The 16,029-nt window shown below is 39.8% G+C and overlaps 1 protein-coding gene across 1 annotated transcript in view; it reads right to left on the reverse strand.

Moving 5' to 3' along the window:
• EGF (epidermal growth factor) overlaps positions 1-16,029 on the reverse strand; it is a 96,396-nt gene that overhangs the window by 59,545 nt on the left and 20,822 nt on the right. The window contains 4 exon segments of the mRNA XM_027062510.2: positions 6,910-7,112; positions 7,971-8,198; positions 8,559-8,740; positions 11,478-11,677. Coding sequence (XP_026918311.2) covers positions 6,910-7,112; positions 7,971-8,198; positions 8,559-8,740; positions 11,478-11,677 — 813 coding nt within the window.

The raw sequence follows: 16,029 nt of genomic DNA on the forward strand, positions 1-16,029 counted from the left end.
ACTTAAAAAAATAGTTAAGATGGTAAATTTGTACCATTATTTTACTACAATAAAAAAATTGGGGAAAAATTATGTAAAAAAAATACTTATAATTCTAGGATGATTCTTTTCTAGAAGTTTCCAAATAACCAAGGTTTAATAGTAGACCCTCCAGCAATGACATAATTAAAATGAATCAGAGTCCCACTTGGGCTGTTTTATCTATACTAATCACTTCCATGAGCAGGCAGACCTCCAGGTGGGAGCAATTCTCCTTCACGAACTCTCAGAACTAAAGAAATTCAGCAATATTTTTTGTGCAAGAAATGAATGCAAAGTATTTTGCATAGTGTTGATGGTAGACACCCTTCATTTACCACAGAATATGCTTTTGAAACTCTTATGAGCATAACACTGGAATCTACATTTTTTTAATGTTTTATTTATTTTTGAGAAGAGAGAGTACTAGCCAGGGAGGGGCAGAGAGATTGGGAGACACAGAATCCAAAGCAGGCTCCAGGCTCTGAGATGTCAGCACAGAGCCCGACTTGGGACTTGAACTCGTGAACTGTGAGATCATGACGTGAGCCAAAGTTGGACACTTAACCGACTGAGCCACCTAGGTGCCCCACTGGAATCTACACTTACAGAATACAAAAAGAAAAAAACACAGAAGAAAGCAAAGATATTTGGACCTTTTATAAAAACTAGTCTGTGAGCAAACTAGTTGCAAAAAATCACCAGAAGCTGAGCTTGAAATAATGTCATTAACACTGTATACAAAGGAGTTCCCACACTGGCTCTGAGATTCATATAATAATGTGGGTGTTGGGACAGCCAGGAGAGCATTGTTGCTTAGTGACTTTAATCACACCAACAAAATTGGGTGATCAATTCTGTGACAGCCCGGGGAGAGGGGTGTGTGTGTGTGTGTGTGTGTGTGTGTGTGTGTGTGTGTGTACGCGTGTGTGTGAGAGAAAGAGAGAGAGAGAAATAGGTTTTGGCCCCATGATCTGTGCACACCAAAGCATTTAACTACTAGGAGGCCATGGATAGATAAGAATACACCAAATTACAGATTTTTTTTTAAAACAAATAAGGCAAAATCTAAGATAATGAAATGATAATAGTAAGAGTGTGGTTGGGGAAGAAGCATGGTGTCACTCTCTCTGGGTTCAAATCCCAATTCCTCCAGAATGTGACCTTGAACAAGATATTGTGACATTTCTGCAACTCAGCTTTTTAATCTATAAAATAGTAATAATAATCATACCTAGTTCATAGGGTTGTTGTGAAGATTAAATGAGATAATATGGGTAAAGCCAGAGCAGATAATTCTTTACATACTCAATAATTATGACTCTTTATATTATTTCTTTTTGTTGTTGTTGTTGTTGTTTATTTTTTTAAAGTAGTCTGCATGCCCAGCACAGAACCCAATGCAGGGCTTGAACTCATGACCCTGAGATCAAGACCTGCACTAAGATCAAGAGTCAGATGCTTAACCAACTGAACCACCCAGTTGCCCCTATTTCTATTATTTTTAAGGATGACAGCCTGTGGCATTGTCCTATTTTATTTCCAATGCAGCAGCCCATGCGGATTCTAAAATGATTATTTCTAGCTCAGACCTCTTTCTTGAGAACTAGATCAATTCAAAGAAAAAAGAAAAAGACACTAAGGCACAATGGGAATGAAGTGAGAAAACTGATTTTAAACATTGGGAATTTAGGGGCGCCTGGGTGGGTCAGTTGGTTAAGAGTCCAACTTCGGCTCAGGTCATGATCTCGTGGTTCGTGAGTTCGAGCCCCAGGTTGGCATCTGTGCTGACAGCTCAGAGCCTGGAGCCTGCTTCAGATTCTGTGTCTCCCACTGTCTCTGCCCCTCCCCTGCTTATGCTCTCTCTTTCTCAAAAATAAACATTAAAAAAAATTAAAACATTGGGAGTTTAGTTCTAATAAACCAAAGGGAGCAGCCCCAGTGAAGACTGTCCCTTGCACCAAGGGAAAGGTAGGGCTTACAGCACCTAACAAAAACAACATGTACTTAGATATGATACCTCTTTAAAACTTGTTCAGCATATTATTTTGGGGAGAGAGTGACAAAGGGTGTTCTTTCCACTCTTTTTTTCCCCAACTATTGTTTACTTGTTTATTTTTTTATAGAACAAATCTCTTATTTTCCGTTGTAGAATAGGCTATACAAAACATTTTGAGTGTATCTCTGGGCTTCTTGAAATTTCTTTTTTTTTCAACTATTATTTATAAAATGTCCTCTATGCACTGGGGGTGCAATGGAGAGGTGTCCTCCTGTCCTCATAGGAGTAAGGAAATTTAGGAAGATGAACAATAAGTGACAGGTGAGGGAAATCTGTTATTCGCGAAAAGTTAACCAAGGCTAATCATGAGTGGGGCAGCAAAGGTGTTTCTGAAAGAAGGAAATTTGAGCTATTTCTCAGAGGATAAGGAAAATGAGCCCATGCAGAGAAGGATTGAAAGCATGTTTCCGGACATGCTGAAAGGCCTGGAGGAAAGAGCAAACATGTCTTGTGGGAGGAAATGAAACCTTTGAACATGGCTGCAGCACAGAATGTAATACAGATAATGGCAAGAGATGAAGCTGAGAACCTTCTGTGAACAGCTGTGAACAGGTTAAATAAAGAAACTGGACTTTTATTATTGGCAACAGAATTGTTGATTGGTTTTAACCAAGGAATGTCATGATTGGGCTCTGATTTCTGAAGGGTTATGCTCCCTGCAGCATGGAAAAGAGAGGCAGGAACACTGATGAAGCGGACATTAGGGATGGATCGCTGCCAGATAGAGCAAGAGTGGTTCGATGGCAAGTGGGGAGATTGGTGGCAGCTGGAGGTTGATTTCATGGGGTGGGAGTGGGAAAGAGAGAGGAAAGGGTCATACCCAGATTTCTGCCTTGGAACATGGGGTGAGATGCCACGCACTGAAATAGGGCCACTGGAGTCAGGGAAAAGGGAGGTAAAAGTTGGTAGGCCAATTATTTCCTTTGTGCCAGAGGCCCTTGAAAGAAATCCAAGTAGAAATGCTCAGAAGGCAGATAAATATATAGGCCTTAATAAGGAAATTTTCCACATGCCCACTGCAGGACCCTGAGCCTGGAGGGTGCAGACAGCAAGCAGGTGTGGCTCAGATGAGAGAACTGAGTGACCACCCTGAGGAAACTGGTCAGAAGTATCAGAAAACCATCCTGATGGTGAAACTGTGGCTCTACTGCTTGGCTTTGGGGCTCAGCCATTAGCTGCAACCAGCTCCTCTATAACCAGGCAATCCAAATCAATTAGCCATGGATTATTTAAACCAAAAAATGACTGCAGTCTTCCTTATGAAGTTTTGTGGCCTTGCCCTTGGTCGGACAGTCTTCACCGGGGCTGCTCATTTTCATATGCTATGAATAAATCCCCAGTGTTTTAAATCAATTTTCTCTGTAGTTCAACTCTCACTGTGCCTCAGTCTCTCTTTTTTTCTTTTTGGTCTAGATCTCAAGAAAGTGGTCTGGCTAGAAAGAATAGAGTTAGGAGTCAAGCGGACTGCTGCGTAGGAAATAAAATAGGAAAATGGCATAGGTTGTATGGCCCTTAGAGACTAACAAGGCACTTAGCCAGATGAGTGGTTCTGAGAAATCACGTGGAAAAAGACACCTGTTTAATTTCATTTAACCCAGCCTGTCTAAACCATTTGATCCTGAAACTTTTTTGGCCCCAAATAATCCCGTAAAATCCCACAGAACTAGTGTCTTTTAGAACATACTTTGATAAGTGATAGTTTAGGCATTTGGCATGAAGTAAGTTTATTGACACTCTCATGTGTATAAATACTTACATTTTATGTAAAAAATAACGTCAACCAGGTTACACGATTTTTCTCAGTTATCTCCCCACTGAAGTAATCTCGTGACTAAATGCCTTGCAAACCAAAGTACTATTATCATCCACCTGTTGTAAGCCCGCTATCCAGAAGGAACTAACAAGCCTCTAGAGTAGTATGTCTTTAAACGTGAAGGCACTTTGGGAACCTGAAGGCAGCTCCATACCATCTTCCTAGGGAGGGACAATTGCATATTTTTGTCTAACCATACAATCAAGAGATTCACAGACCCTAAGTCCCACGTGAAGAATTCCTGCTCTGCCAGGCACTAAAACAATTTACACCTATTTAATGGTAGCTGAAGTAACAGCGTCCTTGAAGTCAAAAGCTCTTCACACTTGGAGTATATATGAAGCCCAATCTTTGATCGATAACTGGAGCCAATATCACCAATGCCACCGTCTTCTAGATTTCAGGTTAGCCTGTAGCTCTGCAGCTGGCAGCAGCTTCCCAACCAAATGTTGTTCTTTGCCAGATTGTTTGAAGCTGTTTTGTAATAAATCATTATAGATTTCCTTCTGAAATTCATGCTTTCAGTTATCGTATTTGACTTCCCTATCAAAAAAAAGCTGAGTAATAGTGAAGGATTCCGAAGAGTTAAAGTGTTTATGGTGGAAAGAACAACAGACTTAGCACCAGGCTTTTTTTTCTCCTATAATCCATCATTAACAAGCTGTGTAATCTTGGAAAATGCACCCTACCTCTCTAGGCTTTAAACAGTTCAGTTATGAAATGAGCACAGTTATTGCTGACCTTTCTGTTTCACAATACTGCTGTGGACAAACCAATAAAATAGTGTTCATGAAAATACTTTGGAAACCATGAGGTTACACATAAATGTAAGAGGTGCTGATGGACATATCTGTAACTACTACAAATGACACTCAGTAATTATTCATAGTAGTTGTTGGTTCTAATTTTGTTGTGGGTAATCACCACATGGACAATGAGTCATATTTGAAGACAGCTTGAGTCCCTATTTCCCATGGAAGGTATCTGGCAGGATATCAGTTTCACTGTTCATGTGTGGAATATGGTCACCATCTCATTTATAACACTCCACCAGGTTGTTGCTATTTAATGTTACACTCCGACCCACAGATTAACTGTTTCCCACAATTTCTGCTTTACAAATTCAAGTAAATCAGTTTTTAAAAAATGACTTCTCTGGGGCCACCTGGGTGGCTCCATTGGTTGAGCACGTGATTCTTGGTTTCAGCTCAGGTCATGATCTCACAGTTCATGATGGTGCTGATGGCACTGAGACTGTTTGGGATCGCCTGTCTCCCTCTGTCTGCCTCTCTCTCCCCTGAACCCCCCTCTCCCTCTCTCAAAAATAAATAAACATTGGGGCGCCTGGGTGGCTCAGTCGGTTAAGCGTCCGACTTCGGCTCAGGTCATGATCTCACAGTCTGTGGGTTCAAGCCCCGCATCAGGCTCTGTGCTGACAGCTCAGAGCCTGGAGCCTGTTTCCAATCCTGTGCCTCCCTCTCTCTCTCTGCCCCTCTCCCAGTCTCACTTTGTCTCACTCTGTCTCTCAAAAATAAATAAATATAAAAAAAATTTTTTAAATAAGTAAACATTAAAAAAAAACATCTGACTAAACACTTTATCTCTTGGGATTTATGTTAGTCTTGGAAGTGCCTTATTACTTGCATTAAAAGCATAGTCATTACACAAATAAAATTATAGTTTTAAGTTTTTAAAGAAATCAGTTAAAAATCACTTACACTATTAGTTACCTCCTTGAAGATGTAAGTAATAATAATGTCAATTCCCCTAGATTCTAGCCTCCCTTCAGCAATCTCGTGCCTGTCCTCCTGTTCAGTCTCCACAGCTCTGCTCAGGAGCTATGTCTAGGGCAGGAACAAACACATTTATATACTAACTGTGGCAGGGACTCACAGTCCCTACCATTTCCCACACTATTACCAAACCCTAGTGTCATCCAACAGATAGAAAGAAGAGAAAACAAACAATTCCATCTCGGCTTCGGAACCTCACAAGGCTAATTGGGGATAAGATTAAATGTATGTCAAAACCTGCTTGAAATTAAGCTTGTACATATAGCAAAAGTTAGTATAACATCATTCGCATGGTAGATAAGCCATATTGAGGAGCCTACCTAAAAAAGGTATGTGCTGAAGAATTCAAACAGAGAAGCCTACATTTAAAAGTAGAAATTTGGGACTATGACTAGATTCAGTCAATCCACTCATTGTATTAACGTTATCTAAAATTCTTCATTTATAAATAAATCAACAACCACTGAATATAGGGTGGTTTAAATAAATTAATAATATATACATACCAGACATGGTCCCTGCCTGCATGGCATTTATAATTAAGCAGGAGAGAAAACAAAAAAGAAAGCAAAGTAATATGTAACTACACCTTAGGGTGAGTTCAGTGAAGGGTGTACTGAGAAAAAAAAATAGGTAATAAGGGGTAGGGCCCTTGCCTCCTCTTGACTGGATGACCAGAAACTGCCTATCTGAGGACATACTGAAGCTCAGAATTGAAAGGAAGTCTAGGAAGAGAAACGAGTGACTCCAAAAGCCTAAAGACGTGAAGGGGATGGCATGTCATAACAACTATGGAAAGACTTGAGTCAGAATCCAGTGAAGAACAGAGTGTTAGATAAGTTTCATCAAATATTGATCAACCTGGTAAAATGTTACATTTCAGTCTAAAGGCACAGGAAAGCTTTTGAAGGGTTTTAGGCACGAGAGTTAATGGATCAGATTAGCTATTTAAGGTCAAGAGGCAAGAACAGAAAGATTAGTTGATTGGCTACTACAACAGAACAGGCAAGAAATGCTGGTTGTTTGGACGATGGTGGTGGCAGTAGAGAAGAGAAATGGATATTTGAGAGTATTTAGGAGGTAGAATGGAAAGGGTTTGGTGGTAGATTGGAAATTGGGGGTGAGGCAGTGGGAGGAATCAAGGATGGCCCCTAAGTGTCTGGCTTGAGCAGGTGGACAGGTGGGGACTAAGTGCCAGACCCTGTTCAAGGTCAAAGATAACTCACCAGGTGCCCAAGCATCACTCTCTGCCTTGGGCTGTAAAAGTGGATGCACTACTTTGATTCCACCAGGTGGTACAAATGATGGATTGAGGTTGATTCTAACCATATCCTTCCCAGTGTGTTTGTTAGCTATCCAAATTGTCTTCTTTTTCCATGTTGAATAGAAGATACGATCACCAAAAAGGGACATTGCAAACAAACTGTGCCTTAAAAAAAAACAAAAAACAGAAAAAAAAACCATAAATAATAGCAGAACACTTCTTCCTGGGCTTATTAACATTTCACTTCATTTCAGTGTATTGACTAAATTTTAATTACCTACCTTTCCAATTGTTTCTCCTTTAGGTTTAGAAGCAGATGTTAAATTTAAAATTTTATTTATGTAGTCATAATCTGAATTAATGGGATATGATTTCTAGCTTAAACTTCATTGTCTCATTCTTTTGTTAATCAGCACTTAAGTGTGATGAAAATAAAACAAAGAAGAAAATAGGAATTGTGTAAGAGTGCATTCTGGTTGTATCCATTTCACACTTGACTAATTTCTGCCTCTTACCACAAGCAGGAGAGTCAGTTACAGGCAAGACAGTAAATCAAATGAAACATAGGTGCTTCACAAATACATGACATAGTAATTCAAAAAACAAAAACAAAAACAAAAACAAAAACAAAAACAAAACTGTAACCAACATGTGAGAACTTACCAGATGCCAAAACTCTGTTAATTATTTTTATTTGCATTTCTTTACTTAATTAATTTTACTAAATTTCACAATAATCCCAAAAAATAGCTACTGCTATTATCCTCATGTTAAAGGAAACTGAGAAGTCATGCAACCTTCCTATAAGTGGTTAATCTTTTATTATATTATAGGACATTATTATATTATAGGACACTATCCTAATATAGGATATCATTTTCTTATATTATAGGACAAGTCACTTGTCCTATAAATGGTAAATCTAGGACTGGTTCTCAAGTCTTTTGGACGCCCCAGTCTGTGCTAAACCACTGGACAAACTTCAAACAGCAATTGTTTTTTTACGCCAAAAGCACAACTTACTGCGTAAGGTGTTTGTTAAAATGTACAGAACCTCCATCATAATTACAGGAACAAATATAAGAATTGCTTCCGTCTCTATTGTTCTGAATCCAAAAAAGCCGTTTATCAAGCACATCCAGTGACACAGCGGTTATTCTTTCTGACGTCTCTAACAGAATCTTCACTTCCACACCATTGAGATCTGCTCTGTGGAGGCTGCCAGCCACCTCTGAAGACCAAAATATAAACCTGAGAGCAAGCACATTACATAGACACATAACTGAATGTAAAGTCATTTAAATGGCCAACTCTTTCAGTGTTTCAGATGCCCCCAGGATGAGTGTGACTATTTTGAATGAAATTACAATTCAACAAACATTTACTGCCCTGCTGTGGAAATTCCATGTGATTTCAAGTTAAAAAAGCAATTGTGCTTGCACAGCAGCAAATCACGGTACTCAAAAGCACTATTTGTACAGGGAGCCTGCCTTGGTTCAAATTCAGGCCACTTTCTCAATGAGAAGGTCCTTTTGAGTTCAAAATACTATGATTCCAGGAACTACCATCAGAGTTTTGAAATACATTTCAGTGTCTGAAAACAGCAGTTACCTTTCTACTGGATCAATTGCTACATTTGCAGGATATTTTAAGGCGCTTAAGAGAACACGGGAATTGTTTCCTTTCATGTCTGTTACTGTAATGATTCCTTCCTGTTGATTTGACCAAATAAGTTCTTCATTTATCCAATTTATTGCCATTCCTGAAACATTTTTCTCTATATTGCATACTGTCTGTAAAATCAAATTTCAAAATATTAATATTTTCTCATTCACATAACCACTGTTTTCATCTTTATGTATAAAAATCTATTCTTTTAGGTACCTGTCATTTTTGTGCACTCACAAGATCTTAACATATGGCACAGTTAGGGTGCCATTGTTTTGACAGAGCAATGTTAACCCTACCACATGAATATTTCTGGGCATAGGATTTATACATTAGTTTTAAAGTGGAAAACTATCCTATGCTTATTGAAATTAGGCAATCAACCATAATGTACTAATAATTTCAACCATAATAACAGTGGAATTTCCAAGATATTTTAAAGACACTTTATCCATTTGCTAATGGAATTTTCCATATCCTCACCTGAACCCAATTCTAAGCTCTGTGAGATTCTAAAGATGTGCGTGACATTTGTGCACAGAACTTTAAAATAAATGAATTTCTTGGGGCGCCTGGGTGGCTCAGTCGGTTGGGCGTCTGACTTCGGCTCAGGTCATGATCTCACTCAGGTCATGATCTCACGGTTTGTGAGTTCAAGCCCTGAGGTAGGCTCTGTGCTGACAGCTCGGAGCCTGGAGCCTGTTTCTGATTCTGTCTCCCTCTCTCTGTGCCCCTCCCCCGCTCACACTCTGTCTCTGTCTCTCTCTCTCTCTGTCTCTCTCTCAAAAATAACCATTAAAAAATTTTTTTAATAAAATGAATTTCTCATTAGAGTCCCACTTTCATGGCCCCTCCTCTTCCATCAGGCCCCTCCCTTTCTATAGGTCCTCAGTGCCCTCATACTATGACCCTATGGCCCAAAGTGAGGGCTTCTCTTTATACCCTTGGGTAGGAGAGCCTCCTGCTCTCTCATGGTAAAAATGACCAAACAAAAATGTCTGTTATCTCCTAATTCCAGGGCATGCAGGTAAACCAGTTAGTCTTCCTAGGGGGTGGAGGGAGGGGGGTGGGGAGAAGCCCTGGTATGTGAGGTTGCAGGTTTCCTTGGCTTGTAAATATTGCCACCATCGCTGATTTCCAGCCACTGACATGACTTGACTGAATTTGGAATGGGCAGAGATCAAAAATCTCACGAGCTTGTACTGTTCCTATACCTCACACAAAGTAATCTAGCCAATCCACTTAACCAGTTGCTAGTATCTTAATATATCAGCTTACCCAGGTAAATTGTATTTTAACAGGTGTCCTTTTTAAATAATGTTTTAATCCAAAGAAGGGAAAACAATGGTGGATTTTAGGCATCAAGTCAATCCTCTCCTAATGACTTGACACAAAGTCACAACTGTTTAATTTTTTTTCCTAGTCTGTGACAGGAAACCCTCCAGATTTTGAGACTCAGGATTTTGAAACTGTTCTTCTACGGATAGTTGGAGAATATTGAGTAGTCAGCCTTGCTAAAGGTGACATTAGTAAGTATCAGAGACGTGATAAAAGAGATTAGCACTTAATTGAAGCTTTTAAGAATAACTGGAGGGAGAAAGGTTTGGTTTAAAGAAAAACAAACAAAACAATGAGCACTTTGTGCTGGGAATAAATGCTTAAGGTTTCTCCAGTCACATGTCTCTATAATCCACCTCTCAGGAATTGAGAGAACATTCCTCCTGCGACTCATTTAAGGGCTCCATCAGTTAGGGAAAAAGACTAAAGATCTTTTGTATGTACTTGAAGCAAAATACTCCATATCTGACACCTGCTTTCTTGTTTTTTTTCCACAGTGCAAACACCTTAATAATCAAAAAAGGTTTTCCTCCTAAATATCAGGTACTAAAACCCATGACAGACATTTAGACAAAACAGGTTCCCAACTCCAGCACAACTGACATTTGGGGCCAGATAATGCCTTGTTGTGGGGGCCATCCTGTATATTGTAGCATGTTTTGTAGCATCCCTGGCCTCTACCCACTAGATGCTACTACCTCATTCTCCCGCTTTCCCAATCCAGATGTGAACACCAAAAATGTTTCCAGACACTGCCAAATATCCCAAGTGGCAAAATTGCCCTCAGCTGAGAACCACTGGAAGCAATCATGTAAATAATCTGTACTTAATGAATTTACGTATTTTCAAAATTACATTCACATCCTATTCCTTTGGGGGGCTTCTGAATATCAGTGCCATGTTTATGGGCTTATTTAGTAACATACCACAGATACAGATTAAATAAATATCTCTGAGGTGCCTGGGTGGCTCAGTCAGTTAAGCGTCCCACTCTTGCTTTAGCTCAGTTCATGATCTCATGGTTCATGAGTTGGAGCCTTGCCTCAGGCTGTGCACCAACAGCATGGGGCCTGCTTGGCATTCTCTCTCTCCTCCCTCTCTTCCCCTCTCTCTCTCTCTCCTTCAAAATAAATGAATGAGGTTTTTTAAAAAAATTTTTTTAACGTTTATTTATTTTTGAGACAGGGAGAGACAGAGCATGAATGGGGGAGGGTCAGAGAGAGAGAGAGGGATACACAGAATCTGAAACAGGCTCCAGGCTCTGAGCTGTCAGCACAGAGCCCAACGCAGGACTTGAACTCACGGACCGCGAGATCATGACCTGAGCCGAAGCCGGACGCCTAACCGACTGAGCCACCCAGGTGCCCCGGAATGAGCTTTAAAATAAATAAAGAAACATCCACAAATGCCAGAAACATTTGAATTGGAATGTAATTTTCACTCATCTATACATTGCAAATTAACTATATCATGTTTGTCAGCCTATACAGAAATCCCTCAAATGCTTCGGGAAATGTACTTTACCTCTTGCCTTGTCCCATTCAGAAAAACTCTTTGCAAAAGTTGCCGTTCTAGATCTACCCAATAGAGTCTTTCCTTATAGTAATGAAAATCCATGATCACTGATACACCAGCATCAGCCACCAACTGCTCATAATTAGTTCCATCCAGGTCAATCCTAAAGATACTGCCTCCATGGGAGAAAATTAAGAAGGGTTCAGGACCTGTGTGGGAAGAAAGACATTTTCAGGATTTTATCTGATTTAGATAAAGTATTTTCCCATGACAGCTAATACAAGTAGACTTAATTCTTAATTACTGTTTTTATATTTTATTTATTTTTATGTTTACTTATTTTAGAGAGAGACACAGAGTGTGATGGGGGGGGGGGCAGGGCAGAGAGAGAGGGAGACACAGACTCTGAAGCAGGCCCCAGGCTCTGAGCTGTCAGCACAGAGCCTGATGTAGGGCTTGAACTCACAAACTATGAGATCATGACCTGAGCTGAAGTCAGATGCTTAACCGACTGAGCCGCCCAAGTGCCCCTGGTTTTGTATTTTAAATGAAGACAGTTGTATAGAGAACAAGTTCCTGTAGATATTCCTACTTAATTTTATAAATCGTCTTCTTCACAAATTGATTGTACGAAATGAACATTGCCAATTATGAAAAAAAGAACTACTTGAAGAGAAAACCACTTTCTACTCTGATCTACAAAATGCCATTTTATGTTAAAAAAGAAACCACCTGTTTTCTATTGTGGATAGGGTCTATATGAAGGTAACTTTTAATTATGTAAATTGGAAATAATATTACAGATATTATCATTTTGGAAATGGAGCCCACCTCCTCTTCTTACCTAATGAACAGAAAGAACTTTGGAGTAATGACATAGAAGATGATGGAAAGAAGAGGTCTTAAGTGAAAACAGGAAAAACTGAAATGCCAGCCTGTGAAAGCTCTGAGATGCTTTGTCTCTGTTTGCATCGCCACATAAAACCCAGCATGCCCAGTTAAATCTGAATTGCATGTATGTTGCATGGGACATACTTACACTAAAAAAATTATTTCACGTTTATCTGAAATTCAAATTTAACTAGTTGCCCTATATTTTTATCTGCTAAATTTGGGTGGTAGACTGCACTGGAGTTTTGATTGCTGCAGGGCCTTGCCCAGGGCCCTAACCCTATCATCTCCTGTTCCAGGTGATGCCACCTTCCCTCTCAGACTCCCAAGTATCCAACACCTGCTTTGGGAACCTGATACCTTTCTTTGGAAACCTCAGCACATATTGACTGACTTTGCACAGAGCTTGCCTTTGATGCTTCAAGATAATGCCAGAGAATAGCTTCGTCTCCTGCAGCCAGATTAGTCGCCTTGGTCTCTTCTGCCTGAGCGTGAGAAGGCTCCTTCAGCCCTGCCTTTAGATAACTCTGGAACCTCTGGGATGAGTGGGGGATTGGAGATGAATGCTAACATATTCTTCCTTCTCCGCGAGGTTCACATTATTCTCACATATTATTCACATTGCATCCACACTAGACTTTAATACCTTAATGTGACATAGCGAACATGTTCATTGTTCTAAAGATTAAATGGAATGAGGGGCATCTGGGTAGCTCAGTCGGTTAAGCATCTGATTTCAGCTCAGGTCATATTCTCACGGTCCATGAGTTCGAGCCCCGCGTTGGGCTCTGTGCTGACAGCTCAGACCCTGGAGCCTGCTTCAGAGTCTGTGTCTCCCTCTCTCTCTGCCCCTCCCCTGCTCATGTTCTGTCTGTCTCTGTCTCAAAAATAAATAAAAACATTTAAAAAAAGAAGATTAAACGTAATGATGGATTAACATCCTCTTACTCAGGAATTATGTTCTAAGGTCAGAGAACATTAACTCCACCTTAGAGGATATCAGAATAGATACAAGAGGAAGGAAGGGGTGCAAGATCATGAGAGTTTGAAATTGGTGCTGGCATGAATGTCTAGGAGAATTAGCTCAAATCACTCTTCCCATATCTTTCCCACAACAGAAGACTCCTGCACAGACACAGAGGACAGTCCATTTCCTATTGCCACTCTAGCTGTGGAACCAGAAGTATCATAGAAGAAATGGGAAGAGGGCACTGGACTGAGAGCCAGGAGACCTTGTTTCTAGTCCTGGCGCCATAGCTTCCCTGCACAGGACCTCACTGCTACATCAGAGGATTATTGAGGAAAGAAATGAAATTTTATATGGGAAAGTATTTTATTAATTATGGAACACTACACAAATATAATTTGCCACTGCCGATTCCCACAACCAAGGTCTCACTATATAGGTTTGTGCCACTGTTCAGGTTTGAACCCCTGGATGAGAACGTTGGTGTAACTCATCTATCCCACAGCAATGTGTCCTGGAGGAAAAGAAGTCATATAGCAAAAGGCACCCTAAGCTCATAGCTACTGGTCTGTGGGCCTGTAGATTTATTGCTAGGAGTCCTCTTTTTGAAATGTGTATCATGTACTCTCTATAAATTGAACAAATGCACCCAATACATATTATTAATTTTCTTATGTGCTGATACTTGATACATGAATGATACATTTATTCATTCAATAAAACTTATTTATTTAAAAGTATTACTAAATGGGGGCACCTGGCTGGGTAGTCAGAAGAGCATATGACTTTTGGTCTCAGGGTCATGAGTGCAAGCCCCACACTGGGTGTTGAGAATACAAAAAAAAAAAAATAAGACTTAAAAAAAAAAACAAATAGGGGCACCTGGGTGGCACAGTCGATTGGACATCCAATTTCAGCTTAGGTCATGATCTCCTGGCTCATGAGTCCAAGCCCAGTGTCAGGCTCTGTGCTGACAGCTCAGAGCCTGGAGCCTGCTTCGGATTCTCTGTCTCCCTGTCTCTCTGTATCCCACCCCCTGCCGCTCTCTCTGTCTCTTTCAAAAATTAATAAACATTGAAAAAAAATTTTTTAAATAAATAAAAGTATTACTGAATGGGAGGTTTCCAGGTTTAAAAAAAAAGGAGAAAGAAAAGGTACTTTAAAAATTTTAGACAGAATATAGCACAACACTTTGTACATAATAGGTACTCAAAATTTTTGAATAAAAAAGTAATAAAGAAACAATTGTAATTTGCTAATTTGTCTGGCTTTTACCAAAGGAACAAAGCCAAAGACACCAGCAGATCTATCAAATTCATAAAAGCAGAGTCAATCCTACAGTGGTTATTTTACTAATAGCAATAATAATAATAATAACAACAACAACAACAACAACAAACTTCCACATCTTGATCTCATTTATCCTTAATATAACACCATGAGCTAGATGGGCCAGATATTACAATGAATAAATCAAAGAGAAATCTGAAGAATACTTAGATCCATAAAACACAAACCATAACATTAACTTCAGTAACTCTTCAAAAAATAGAAAATATTTATTACAGTACTAAGTATGAATTAATGAATTTACTCTTCCGATTTTTCCCATTCACTGGTGAATCATAGATAGCATCCTCTTGGAACTAAAAAGATCCTAAACATTACCTATCAGTGTTTTCTAAAATTGTCCAAAAGAATCAGAATGTTGTGTGTGCGTGTGCGTGTGCGTGTGTGTGTGTGTGTGTGTCTTTCGCAGACCCCTTCCTTTAAGATTCCAATTTAGTATAAGGGCTGGGCTGAGGGTGAGACATTCCAGATGATTCTTACATCTTGGTGAATTGGAAATCATAGATTTAGTTGAGATGAGGAAATCCAATGATGTTTCCCAACGGCCACCACTAGTTGGTGCCCAATTAGCAGCCCAATATCACCCTCTTTCCTGCCTTGGTCTGGATTGCCATATGTTAAGACATTACAATCTTCATTTTGCTTATGTAACTGGTTTTAATTCCACTTCCCTCAAAACATTGTTCATTCCCCCCCCCCCCCCCCCCCCCCCCCACTGTTGGCATCATTTTGTGTAACTGTAGGGCCTGGGTATTTGTAGACATGAAATGTAACATGATTCTTTTAAAAATGAAAGACTTTGAAAATTGGGCTTGGTAAAATAGTCATTCTGTATTACCACAGGAAATGATAAATAAGTTAGGGTTTTTAAGACCTGTCAAAGACTCTGTAAACATCAGTGTGTGGGACAATTTGTGGATCTGAATGTCAGCAGAATGTGCATGTTGGAACAGCTAAAGTTTCCCGTGGCAAAACCTATAGTGTTTATTTTGGGTGCCATTCAGTAAAAGGGAAGTGCACAGAAAATCAAACATTACTTCTAAGGAATACAAACCCCAAAACAGCAAACTGGTCACGGCAAATCAATTGAAGCCTCTGACTTCTCAGCCTGGGGATTAGCAGGGGATCTGCAGAAATTACAAAGGAGGCCAGAATGCTTGGAGCATCCTGAAGATGTTCATTAGTGACTCCAAGAGCTGGTTCAGAGGTCAATTAGGAAAAGCAGGTTTTGATTGAAGTGGGCGGTAGAAACAGAATATTTCACAACAGTCCCTTTTTCACCTGCTCTGAGCTGGTGGGAGAGGTCCCACACAGGTAAATGGGAAAAGGAAGCCAAGCTCTTCTGCCCCCTGC

This window comes from Acinonyx jubatus, chromosome B1, assembly GCF_027475565.1.
Source record: "Acinonyx jubatus isolate Ajub_Pintada_27869175 chromosome B1, VMU_Ajub_asm_v1.0, whole genome shotgun sequence".
Taxonomy (NCBI): domain Eukaryota; kingdom Metazoa; phylum Chordata; class Mammalia; order Carnivora; family Felidae; genus Acinonyx; species Acinonyx jubatus.